This window comes from Cricetulus griseus, assembly GCF_003668045.3.
Source record: "Cricetulus griseus strain 17A/GY chromosome 1 unlocalized genomic scaffold, alternate assembly CriGri-PICRH-1.0 chr1_1, whole genome shotgun sequence".
NCBI classification, from domain to species: Eukaryota; Metazoa; Chordata; class Mammalia; order Rodentia; family Cricetidae; genus Cricetulus; species Cricetulus griseus.
Genome location: NW_023276807.1, coordinates 220,730,375 through 220,744,062, shown reverse-complemented (window position 1 = coordinate 220,744,062; position 13,688 = coordinate 220,730,375). Strand labels below are relative to the sequence as shown.

The 13,688-nt window shown below is 47.0% G+C and overlaps 1 protein-coding gene across 1 annotated transcript in view; it reads right to left on the bottom strand.

Moving 5' to 3' along the window:
• Positions 1-13,688, bottom strand: part of Scara5 (scavenger receptor class A member 5) — an 89,484-nt gene that overhangs the window by 13,768 nt on the left and 62,028 nt on the right. The window contains exons 4-7 of the mRNA XM_035453107.1: positions 13,424-13,504; positions 11,565-11,663; positions 9,665-9,712; positions 2,947-2,955 (exon numbers count right to left, since the gene is read on the bottom strand). Coding sequence (XP_035308998.1) covers positions 2,947-2,955; positions 9,665-9,712; positions 11,565-11,663; positions 13,424-13,504 — 237 coding nt within the window. The remainder of the gene's footprint in view (positions 1-2,946; positions 2,956-9,664; positions 9,713-11,564; positions 11,664-13,423; positions 13,505-13,688) is intronic.

Below are 13,688 nucleotides of genomic sequence, written 5' to 3'. Positions count from 1 at the left end.
TCTTTAAAAAATATTAATGTAAGGAAAAAACAATTGGCAGGGCTAGAAAACAAAACAGAATGCCAAGTCCCATCTGAGAAGACAGTGCCATCTAAATGACCTATAAAGTGTCATAGATGGGCGATGAGGGGACTCGGCTTTTGAGTCTGGGACCTGTCCCAGCTCTCTAACCCATCCCCACTCTCAGGAGTGCCTCTCTCTCCCTTTATAACTAGTCCATCACTATTCATGGTCTATATCTTTGTTCTGGTTCACAAGAATTTGGAAATCTTAGCTTTAACAACGGAGCTGCACTTAGTGGCAGAGTAGACGAGCGAATGGGTGAGCGGGACTCAGACCACTTTTTAAGGGCCCTAGGAACAGGGTAGAGAACTAAGTAATTCAGAACCTTCTGAGGCTATGCCTTGGAAGGTCCCAGAGGCTGGGGAATTCTGCTTCTAAAGCAAGGGAGCCAGCCCAAGCTATGGTCAGAATAGTCCGGTCCCTTGATGTTTGTTTTTCCTGCCTTGCAGTCCCCTCTGCCAAAGCCAAACAAGAAGGAAGAAAGGAGGTTGTGGAGAATAGAAATAAACACACGGGGTTGGGAAAAAGGGCTCTGCAGTTTCTGCAGCTGCGGAGTGGGGGTGGGGGTGGGGGGCCCAGGGATAATTTGGACCATCTGCCCATTAAGAACGTTGAACTTTCATTCTCTTATAAAGGAAGAACTCCTCATGCCCTGAGCTGGCCTGGAGTCCCCACCCCCTAGGCTGGGGTGACACTTCTCAACAGGAAATGTGATCCATATGGGAGCATGGGAGCCATCCCTGAAACGAAGGAAGGCATTTCTGGGGAGGCTCTCCTGGAGGGCATTGCCCATGGGTGTGGGTGTAGAAAACACTATTTATTGGGGGAAGGGTTTCTGCTCTGACCCTAATGGGGGACTTGGTGCCTCTTCAGGGTGTTTTATTAGATGTTCTCAATGGACCATTGCCACCACCCTCCTCCAAGGAGACTGAAAAAGGAAAAGACTTTCTTTAGGTTACCTGAAGAAGTGACCCCCTCCTGGGTTTTTCCTGTGCTGGGTTTCCCTTATGCTGGGTCTCTGGATGGAGGTCACACCAGTATACTAAGGACTTTATTAGGGTAGAAGATGTAGCAGATATGTCCCCTGAGGTGCCCTGACTGCATCATTGCCATATATCTGTCTATCTGCCTGTCCATCTGTTCATCTACCCATCATCTATCTAATCTATGTATGTATGTATGTATGTATGTATGTATGTATCTATCTATCTATCTATCTATCTATCTATCTATCTATCTATCTATCATCTATCTGTGTGTGCTCTGTCTGTAGAGGCCAGAGGATGAAGTCAAGTGTCTTCCTCTACTTTTCTCCATCTTATTTTTTTGAGTCAGGATCTCTCCCTAAGACTGGACTTCATCATTAACAGGACTAGATGGCTAGGGATCCTCTTGTTACTTGTCCAGCACTAGGATTACACATGTGTACCACCATATTGGGGCTTTTTATGTGGGTTCTGAACTCAGGTCCTCATGCTCATGTGGCAAATACTTTACCAGCAAAGCCACTTCCCTACTCCCCAGTATTGGCTCTTTTTTCCCCCAGCTTGGTCACATGGTCTTTGGAAACTAAGTGCATGGCTCTGATGCTGCTAGTCCTGTCTGCCTGGTTCCTGGTACTTGTCAATAAAGATGTGTCTAGGGGCTGGTGACAAGGTTCATAGGTTAAGGTGCTACCAAGCTTGACAACCTGAGTTAGATCTCTGGGGCCTACATGGTAGGAGAGATCAGACTCCTGACCTCCACATATACACAAAATAAATAAATTAATCTTATTTTTAAAAGATATACCTTAGGGCTGGAGAGGTGGCTCAGTGGTCAGGAGTACACTCTGCTCTTACAGAGGACATGAGTTTGGTTCCCAGCAGCCACATAAGGTGGCTCACACCATCTATATAATTTCAGCTCCAGTAACTGGTGTCTCCATCAACAGACACCTATACTTGTGCACATACCAACAGCACACATATGTATAGTTGAAAATAGTAAAACTAAACCTTTAAAAATGCATCTATCAAATAATAAATGGAGAGGTCACCTTGCCATCTTGGAGCTAGGAGCTTACACCATGGCAGTGGGAGAGGATCGAAGCCCAGAGCTTCTCACAACTACATTTGTGGGTGTCTACCAGGCAGCTGTGTGGATAGCTGAGGCTCTCCTCTCTCCTTTTGTTTTCTGGCCTTTCAAATGGCATTAAGACAAGAGAGCCAATGAACCTCTTTTTATCTTCCAGGCTAGAAAGGGAGTCGGAGAGCCGGGAGACAGTGAAGAGTACTGATTGCTTGTGTCAGTGGGCCTTGAGCTTCCTTACTCAAGCCCTCCAGGGGGAGATGCTGACATTTGAAAGATCTCTCTGGCAAAGGATTTATGGATCTATTGTTTAACAGTGTGTGTGTGGGGGCACCCCACCCCACATACATCCCCTCACCCCACATACATCCCCTCAGGCCCAGTGGCCACTCCTGAGGATGTGTTTTTTTCTCCTTCCACACACTGGTTCCTACATTGGTTTGGGTCCTTCCAAGTCCAGGGCTCAGCAACCACAAGTCTATATTGTAAATCCTCACCTGGATACTCAGCTTTGTACTAAGGCTGCCACCCTGGGTGAGGACATGCCCCCTCAGTAGTGTCTGCCTCTGTTTGAGGGATGACACACTGGGAACTTAGAGACAAGGGTGGTCCATTTTTGTGTTGTGAAACTCAGCATGAGGCAGAGGGAGGATCATGGTGGGGACTGTGGTGTAGTGGCAAGTGGCAAGTGACCCTCCCAGGCTGAGTCAGCAAGGAAGCAAATGCGCAGCCTTACCACCACAGCACCCACAAGACCTCCCTGGAGGTCTTTTCCCATTTCTTTCTTTTTCCATCTAAATCTCATTGACATACTGACATCTCCTTGAAGAAAAGAAACTGGTTGCCACCCACGGGGGAGGCAAGGCCATCTGAAGATGACCCCAAGTACCCTCCAAGGTGTCTTCCACATCATGGAAGTCAGGACATCAATCAGTGGCAACCCTCAGTCTTTCCAGCTTCATCTGCAGGGTTCTCATCTTAACTCTACCACCCAGTACCACAAGGAGAGAGAGCTCAGGGTTCCAGGGGCTGCGAATCACTCTTGAGTTTGTTTGAAATGCTTTCTAAACAAACAGTCCACTCTCTCCGAGTTTCCATGTATATCTCAACTTTGCTTCAACTTAAACTTTATTTGTACAAAACCCACGTCAATGACCCAAACTTCAGATCTTTAGTGGTCTCAAGGCCTTTAAATATTTTTAGTTTATTTTTTTTAATGTGTATGTCTGTGTGTGTGTGTGTGTGTGTGTGTGTGTGTGTGTGTGTGTAGGCCAGAAGAGAGTGTTGGGTCTGCTGGAGCTGGAGTTAGAAGCATTGTGAGCCACCCCATGTGGGTGCTGGGAGTAAAATCTTGGGGACTCTGGAAGAGCAGCAAGCTTTCTTAACTGCTGAGCCACCTCTCCAGCACTGTCAAGGCAGTGTTTACTCACCTTCTGCCTGAGCTTTGGATCACTAAGGGTTTTCTTGCAGGGTAAATCCCAGAGAGTGGATTTATCCTCTGAATCCTAAGGGAGCTGCCTCCAGGCCCTGGGCAGAAAGATTGACAGGCACAGAGCCATCGGGAATGAGCTAGCAGTATGCTGGGCCCAGAACAGTAAACTGGTTGGCTTGACTAGCAGGCATGAATACCCCACAAGAAAAGCTGTTCAAGCAGTCAGCTCTCCCAAATCCTGAATATGCCCCTGGCTGCTAACTCTTGCTTAGAACAAATGCCAAACATTCATTTGTTTATTGTTTCCTAACTCGCTGCCCTTCTCAGGCACTGGTCCTTGACTCCTGTATTCACTTAGATGTGTTTAGAATACAGACATTAGCAGTCTGTTAATGACCCCAGCACTGCTGTGTTCACTTCTTTTAGCATTGGCATCCGCATTTGTTCCTTGCTTGGGCACAGGACCCCATTCCTGCCTCTCTTCAGCTGACCAGGGATGGCAAGAATGTCCTTTATAAGGGAAGAAACAGGAGGAGGTGCCCGCTCTGTGAGACATTTTAGTGATTGACCAAGGAGGTCATGGGAAGCCCAGGGACCCTGTGAGACTGAGCACTGAACCTATGGAGTCCATACTAACTCCAAGCAGATAAAGTAGGACATCTAGCTGGTGCCAGGAGACTTGTGGTATGGGGAAAAGCCAGCCTGAGGTCATAGCATGTGAACAAGCTCAGAAGGAACTAGAATTTTCTCTGAGCTGCCCCATGGTTCATACTGTTTGTTTAGAGTTTTGTCAGTTGGCATCTTGTCTTTGTTTAGAGTGATGTTTCTGAAAAAGACCTGATTAAAGACAGGGCACCCCAAACCCAAGCAGGAGCTGGAGCAGAGGAGCAACCTGGATGTACAAAAGGGATAGTTCCTAGAGGAGGAAGGGCCCACCTGGCGTGCCTTGGGTCTTGGGAAGGAGGGAGGCCATCAGGGATGACATAGCCTCTGGTTGGTGCTTCCCCCAGTCACCCCCCAGTGCTCATTTCTACTTACACCCTGTGGTGCCTTTCCAAAGGCAGAGGGAGGGTCAAGGCTAACCTCCTGACCACTGAAAAGCTTTGGGGCAGGGGTGGGGTGGGGATTCTCACTTGTCCCTTGAGACTGGATTTTGTTTCTAATACCTTAGACTCTCATTCAGTCCATCTACAGGAGTACCAGTTCCATGTACAGCTCCCTGCGTCTGAATGTCGTCATTCTCCGCAAGTACCTACTGGACCTCAATTTTCCCATTAGCGTTTGGGTCAGAAATCCTCTTTGAGCTTGTCCCCACTTCTACCATAGCTCTTCTGAAGGTCACCTGTACTGTTACAAAGTCTCTCTCCTCCTACTAGATGGAAGTTCCTGATGTGAATACTCACATCAGGAACGGGCACTCTTCACTCATGTGTATTCTCTTCACTCCTGTGTACTCTCTCCACTCATGTGTGTTCTCTCCACTCATGTGTGTTCTCTTCACTCATGTGTGTTCTCTTCACTGGTGTGTACTCTCTTCACCCGTATGTATTCCCTTCACTCATGCTTTCCTTCCATCTACATACCTACCTTCTCATTTTGACAGAAATAAGGGAGGTCAGTTCCCACTCTCTGAGGATCCCCTCGTTTTCTCTGGCCTCTACTCTTTTTCAAAGTCATTTCTGTCACAGTCCCTGTGTCCCGATCCCTGTCTGTCCATGGAGCCAGCTCCTCTCTATCTCGTCTTGGTCTCCACATGCCTCATTCACCATGTCCGTGTTATTTTTCTCTGGCATCTTTCAGTTTGCTTCAAGCCAGTTTTCCTGGGTGAAATGTGGTATTCCCCACACATTTTCAGTTACTAGATGTGATTTTCAGTGTGTGTGTGTGTGTGTGTGTGTGTGTGTGATCCTTTTCCATTTCCTCACTGCTTTTGTCAAAATATTACCAGCCACCAGAAGGACCAGGAGAAAAAGTGAATTGGTGATTAACCATCCTGAATGAATGAGTGAGTAAACACCACAGATAAATGCAAATGCCTCTGCATCTAGGGTGTCAGTCCACCTCTACTGTCAAGAAACATGTCAAGGGCCTGAGGCAGAAGGGATTGATTAGCAGATCCAAAGCCTGTCCTGAACATGTCTGAATCCTGCTCAGAGTCATAGAGGCAGCTAAGGACAGTCTTAGCTTGGCAAAATGCAGACCAAACAGAGCAGATTCCTTAAAAGTAACTGAGAATTGCTGAGGAAGGAATTAGCACCTTCCACCTGAATTACACAGGATAGACATCATGGCCCAAGAAGACCTGGACTGAGTCAGAGATGGCAGCAGAAGGCTTGGTGTGTGGACCCAAGACCAGACAGGCCTTATTCATGTGCTGGACTCACTTCCCCTGACAGTGACAACCAGGCAGGTTCCTCTCAACCTCCAGTCCCCTCATCTTTCTACCATGGGTGTAACTGTGTCTCTTGTAGGCCAAACTAAGAAATGGATGCTTCTAGAATCTCTCTCCCACCTACCAGGAAGAGTGAAGGTTAGCGTGTTATAAAAGTGGCCCATTTTTTTTTTTAGAACCATCGTTTCCCCTTAAATCACATGGTTTCCGAGACATTCAAGTTACACAAGGATTTTAGGTTATACACATGGTTAACAAAGCACTATTAATTTGCTCACACAGGAAGCAACAGTCCCATCTCTTCAGGCCTGAGATAAGTTTAGCTTTTGGTGTGACATTATTCTAAACAAATTCTCCAAGACCAATGGGAGGATGGGAATCTATACACTTCAAGGAGTCCCTTCCCCTTCTTTATTTTAAATAGAGGTAGCAACATCTCAGCAGTCACTGGAAAACTGTCTGGAATCTCCCTCCTTTGATCACTCATTCATTCTGTATGTGGGGTGTGTGCATGTACTCACATATGCATAGGGGCCAAAGGCTCTGTTGGTCTCCTCCTTTTCCCCTTGCAACACTGCTGTTCTCTCTCTCTCTCTCTCTCTCTCTCTCTCTCTCTCTCTCTCTCTGTGTGTGTGTGTGTGTGTGTGTGTGTGTGTGTGTGTGTGTGTGTGTGTCTGGGCCTGGGTCTGGGTCCCCTGGGATCCAGAACCCCCTTTGCTTAACCAACAAAACACATAAAATATTAAGCATTTCCCCAGTTTTCTGAACTTCCAATGATAACTATTGACTAGTACTTTCTTGGGATTCACTCACATTTGGCTGCACAGTTTTTTTTCCCATGTGAAGCCAAACTGAGAAAAAAAATTTAAGCAATCTGAGCTTATACACTGCTTAAAATTCATGCCCTGGGATTTAAAGAAAACCTTACCTATACACATATATATTTATCTTGCAAACAGACTATATACCAAGGTAAAATAAATGTTTGTCTTCCTTGAGATGTGCGTATGGATCTTGTTTTTTCCCTGGCCAAATCTCCAAAAGCCAAGTATTTAATGGGATGATTGATGTCTAGGGCCTGAGGGGAAAATAAAATTCTTTACTTCTCATCAAGAAAAGCACCCAGAGATCTGGATTCCAGCCCCAGTGCAGCCATCATCTAAGCGGGTAACCTTGCCGTCCCTCCCTTTCTCTGTTCTTGGTCTCTGTTGGATGGCCTGTCTGGGTGGAGCTGGGAATGGGACAGGAAGTGACCTGAAACCTAGCCAAACCCCCAAATCCCAAATCCCAGGACTCCAGATTTAATATGGGTAAACACCGGTAAGATTTTTGTTCTAAAAAAAAACATCTTAACACTGACTGCAAACATGGTCCCTAGGAGGTTTCCTCTAATATCATGCATTGCCCACTGGCCAGTGAGAGATGTCCGTCTTGATGTTGTCATGAATACTGTTACTATAGTAACAGTCCCTATTGGAACCTTGGGTATTTGCAATACAGATGAACCCTAGGTATTTGGTAAAGGTTTCAAGCCTGTGGCAGAGGCACCAGTTACCAGAACTCAGCCTGATGATCTGGACTTGCACCACCAACTCAGGATTTTGAGGTCTCTGGTACTAAGAACTCACACTTTCTACCCCATACATCCCACAGTGGGACTGCCCAGGCCCAGGGAATGACTAAGAAAGCCACAGTAGTAGGCACTGTGTCAGTCAGAATTTCCACATTCTTCTGAAAGATGAGCTGTGGGCCTCTCCTCCGAGGTTGGGTCTCAGGGATATAACTAATACCTCAGGGACAAGAGGGCTGTGGAAACACAGTTGAAGTCTACACATGGCTTGGCTTGGCCTGAAGCAACCTAGGAAGCTGAGGCTGTGGGAAGGAACCATACTTCATCACAGATTCAGATTTCAGTTCAGAACTGAGGCAAAGGTCCCACCAGCCTGGGCCTTCTGTCAGCATCTAGCCCTATGTGGGAGAAGAAACTCACTAGGAACCTTGGGGAGCCCAGCCCTAACTCCAAGACTCCGCTGTCCCAAGGTTGTGGCCTGAAAGCCAGGACCCCAGTGTTCTGTTCTGGGCCTCTGACAGTGGGGAAGGTAAATGATGGTCTTCCAGTTTCATGGTTCTAGAATTCCTGTCTGTGCCCTTCCTCACACTCTGGTATAGCTTCTATTCTGCCAAGCCCCCTCACCTTTCAGTTCCATGACACAAGGAGACTGTTTTTGGAGTCTTTGAAGAGTTTTGTACAAGCTGTGGCTTGGGCTTTCTGAATGAGCCCTGGGCTCCACTCTGGGTGTAGTCTCCTCAAGACAGGAAATACATGCCCTGGGAAATACATCCAGAGCTGATGTCAGCCCCTGGCTGGGCAGTCCATAGGCTGTAAGGTCAAGTGGATGGGCACTCTTCCCTAGCCTCTAGCTAGGGAAGTTCATACCATCCAGCTTTATCGTCCACCACCTCAGCCTCAGAGCCCAAGTTCTGTCAGGGAAGATAGTGACCGTACTCACTCTACTGGATGACCTCCTGTGTGGGTTCTCAAGACAGCCAATAGAACAGTTGGCAGACAGCTCCTGGAGAGACCCCTCTGGTATGTGGGCAGCATTTCTGATCTCACTCTCAAAGGTCATATTTCCACACAGTTCCTCCCTTCCTGCCCAACTCCACACAAGTTGTTTGTTTCTTAGAGCTAAATGCCATAGTCCAGTCCTTCTCAGCTACCTCGGCGGTATTCTGTCATAAACACTAGATACTAAGTGCAGGAAGAGGCAGTACCCTAAAGACAGCATTTACCACCCTGTCATTTGGGGGAGGTCCTCAATATTGTTCCAGATTGTACTTCCCCAGCACCTGTACCCAGGCCACATCCCTGAAAGCAATGCCCAGAGCACAGGTGCCTACAGACACACTAATACACCCATGCCCTCCTGAGCATAGACTCAGAGCAGAAGGTGCCATATGCTGGGTGTTCCATTCTTGTTTGGAACTTGGCTAGAAGGATCTACGCATTCTTCCCTGACAATCTCCCTTGAGTCTACATGTACCACTTGGGGGGGGGGTAATACATCTCATAGATGTGGTCCAGCTAGATCATCCAGCTTGCAACAGTTACAGAAAGGGTTTCAGCAGAGGTACCCATTCCCACATAAAATGGTGTGGTAACCAGGGAACCAGGTCTTTAGACTCATGGCCCCAGAAGTAGCAAAGACGACAGAAGGGGCTCCACTTAGCCTCTGTAGCCTTCCCTGAGCATTGCATAAGCTGTTTCTGCAAAGTCTGAAGCTGAGTTTTATCAAACATCTCCAGGGATTTTAGGAAGCGTGTCTGAGTTGGTGTATGACATGGAATATTAATGGCCAATACCTCATGAGCCCTGAATCAGGCATTCAGACTCTGTCATACATGGACCAACCCATGGCCCTAAGAGCTCAGGACTCTTAATCTCTCCACTTTATAGATGAAGGTTGTATATGGACAGCTAGTGATACTGCTGGGAGGAAACCTCTAGATCCATCCATACGACCCCAGGCCAACACCCATAGGGTTTGTTAGTGCCTATTGCTGGACCAGTGGGGCTAAAAAGAAAAGAAAAGAAAGAAGCTCTCTGATGTTAAAATCCCGGAGCATGGCTCCAGCACTTGACTCCTGACTTCATAGGGGTCTACTATATCCCTACAGCACTCAGTAACCCAGCAGAACTCCCTTACCATGTATCTCTCCTCTCTCTCCTTTCTCTCCTTTTGGGCCTCGCTCACCTGCAACAGAAGGAAAACAGGCATTAGGAATAGAAACAAACCCTGATTGTTACTAAGATGTTATCTTTGGATTTGCTAACCCACAGCTAGGGAAACCCTCAGGCAGGAACCAGCAGCCACCAGAGGGCACTGTGGGGAAGAAAATTATGACATCTGTTCAGGTCACATGGGAAAGAGTGAGAAAGTCTACTTCCCCCTCTAGTCAAAGTACAAGAGCGCCCCATCTGCCACATAACACCAAGGGATGCCTAGAATGGGGCAGGTGAACCATGAAGCAAAGTTAGTCAAAGTTGGAGAAATTCACACCTAAATTCATTCCCGCAATCGCAACGTGGAAGGGGACTGACCTCCAGCTGTCTATAGAGACCGGTTATACCAGGCTGTTTTTTCTGGTAGGGGAGACTGTAAAACATGAGGCAGAGTTTCCAAGGACTTGTGGAATTTCCTTTCTTCCAGGGTTGGGGTAAAAGATCAGAGCTTTTTCTATTTCCTTTTCACCCAGTAAAGAAGGGGAGCGTCCTGGCTCTGCTCAGTGGGCAATAGAAAGGCAAGGGCGGTTCTATTTTAAGGGTTTCCAGACATACATCTGCAAGCCAAAGCTCAATGTATCTGCATACTGTGGGGTGAAGAAAGCAAACTGCCAGGGGAGAGTATTTACTGTGGTCCTAAGCTTGAAAAACAAAACAAAACCAACCACGTGGTTGAACACATTTAGGGAAACATCCAGCAGTGTGTGCTCCAAAGAGTTCACAGTGGTTACTCTGAGGAGTAAGAGCCAAAGGGGCCAAAGAAGAAAGGACTTCCTAGTTACTGGACTCTTTGAATGTGTCTGTACTATCTAGTTGTTTTTCAATAAGCAGGGACTCTCTTTAAAAACTACATGTTTTCAAATTAGGATCACAAAAGAAAAACCTCAGTTCATTTTATCACCAGAGAATAGAACATGATTTTCCAGTGATCCAAGTTCTGGAGACCTTCCGGACACAAGGTGGAAATGATGAGCAGTACTTTTTCTAGGTTATTGTGGTAATGAGAGAAGCATGGCAGCCCGTGCATGGAACATCAGGTATTTTTGTCTGCTGATATACACACAAACATATATATGATATATAATGTACACACACACACACACACACACACACACACATATATATATATATATATATATATATATCAGGTTTGATGATATCTCATATATATCATCTCATATATATCATGATATATATGAGACATGGTCTCTCTATGTAGCTCTGGTTGGCCTGGAACTCGCTCTGTAGATCAGACTGGCCTTGAACTCACAGAGATCCACCGGCCACTGCTTCCCCAGTGCTGGGATTAAAGGTGTGTATTAACACAGCTGGCCAATTTGACAATTCTGAATGGAGAGGGAGCCATAGGAGACTGACTCTGAAGTAGGTTCCCCTAAAAATGAACAAGGGGACTAGCCACAGAAAGAAGAAATAGTGCTGGTAAAGTAAACCTGAGAAATGAAATAAAGTTATAAGCACTAGGGGGCCCATGAAGAATCTTGCAGAAAGAGAGGAGGCTGGTGTGACTATCGAGGAGGGGCGATATGGGCTTGCAGCCTAGTTTTGTTCTGAGAGACCCCTCATTAGACTCCCTGGCTTATATCTCTGGGCTGTAATTTTTATACATACATGTGCGCGCACACACACGCACGCACACACACACACACACACACACACACACACACACACACACACACACACACACAGCTCTGCTGGATGGCAGAAGTGGAGTGTGATCACTGGCCCACCCACTTCAGAGCTCCTAGGCTGCTGAAGGACTGAAGGTATGTGAGGCTCCAGGGTGCAGCAAGCTTCAGTATTACCTTTGAATCCGCGCATGCCCATGGGGCCTGTGGCCCCTAGCTTCCCATCATCACCCTTGGGACCAGGCAGTCCTGGGGTCCCTCTCTCTCCGGGCAGACCTGGGGTGAGAAGAGACAAGGGTGGAGCTGCAGACTCAGAACGGAAAGGTCCATTAGATGCCATTGTCTGGTTTAATGATGATGTGAACTCAGTCCTCCATAGGCGCTGCTTCCTCTTGCCTGGCATCCTGCAGGTCATCTCAGAGCTTCCTCATATGCATCTTTATTACCCTTTCCTGGCCTTCATCCTTGAAAGGCCCAGTAGTGCTGTGAGTGGGTAGTGATAGTGCCAGTCCCATTCAGATACCTGCTAGACTTCTAAATTCCGCAGACATCTTTTGGATTACTTTCTGTGTGCCAGGTATAAAGAATTTCATTTAATCCCCATGACATGCATGGAGGTATTATTTCACTCACACTACAAATAAGGAAACTGAGGCTCATGGATGGTAAGCCACTTGGGCACACAGCAAAGGGCTTTGGAGGCAGAATCTGAGTCTTGTTCCTTCTTATAGAAAGTTTGTGATTGGTCAGCATCATGTGGTACTTTAGGCTAAGGGGCTTGCTTGCTGGTCCTTAGGGAGAGGATGCTATAGGGATGGCATTAATAAGTGAGAGAAGGTGAGGTAATGCCTCAACCTATTTAAAGAAAAACGAAACAAAACACTCCCTTTCTTTCCACAAGTAAGGGCCAAAACTAGAGGACATCCACAGAACCAATCAATGGGTGCACAGTCTGCCATCCCATTAGGCCCTGTACTCCAGGTTCTTGGCCATCAGACCCGATGGCCACAGCCTGCACTGAATGCACCATGGTGAGCCAGAATCAACAAACACTTTTATGAAGCAAGAGCCCTAGGCTCCCAAGAGTCCTGACCCAAGTCTAGTCATCGCTGCAGAACATGGCTCTCTTAATCAACTGCCTAATTGTTCTTTCCTGCTTGGAGAGCAAGCTGGTTTTTCTTGGGCTTTTTTTCCACAGCACAAGAAACCTATCTCCCAGTTATTACCCTGGGGCTAATATCAAATGACTGGGAGAGGACAGTGGCCTCCCAAGGGTGTGAGGACATCAAGAAATTGATGGAATGTCTTTCTTTCCCTTCTTGACATGATGCATCTGTTCCCAGAGTCTGAGTCCTGTGGCAACTGAGCTCTGAGCCTAATGCAAGATGTGCATCCAGCAGGAAAAGTGGCTCCACTGTCCTTAGAGCCTCAGGGCATCCTCAGCCATGGAGCTGAGGACAGAATGGAGGTCAGGCTGGAGAGCTCCCCTTCCATGCCCTGTCTTCTCTCCCCTGTCTGCAAAGTACTTAGAGATATGGCAGGAATAATTCCTAAAATAAATACAATACCCTTCCCCAAGAGGCTTCTTCTCCTTGCATCATTTTGAAGCCTCTTCACTCAGAGGAATGCTGCCTGCCACACAGGCTCAGGAATGGGCAGACTCCCATGTTTGACAGAGGCCCTGATAGGAAACTTCTAAGACTATGAGTCGAAGAAGAACATAGTCTTTCTAGAAGGTCTAAATCCCCCTCCTCCTGCCACCAGCCATCGGGAATTGGACATCAGCAAGTGGGATGGGGCAGGCTCCTAAAATCACACAACAGCTGATTCCTATGTGGGCAGTGGATTAAGGGACCTGGGAACTCTTGTGTGTTCTTCCCTTAAGATCCTGCTACTTCATAGGGAAAAGCATTTGGCCCATTCTACGGTTGATTGACATTCTCTTAGTCACCTGGTGGAGGAACAATGGAAGTCTATTATCCCTAGGAAGAGAGGGTCAGGGACACCCCCAGGTTCCTCCCAGGATACCCCATTACCTCGAAGTCCAGGAAATCCAGGAGTACCCGGCTTTCCCTCCTTTCCTTCATTGCCCTGGTCACCTTTGGGTCCTGGTGGCCCTGAAAGATGACAACAACAATATTAGAGGGTTAGAAAGCCAGGACATCAGTGGAGAAAGCAAACAACTCCCTTTATGATGAGAGGAAGAGTCAAAATTCTTCTTTGGAAGCACATAGATACCAGTTACTCAGCTTTGGGGGGCACCAGGGGAGGTCCCAAGAAATCTCAAGAAGAAACAGGTGC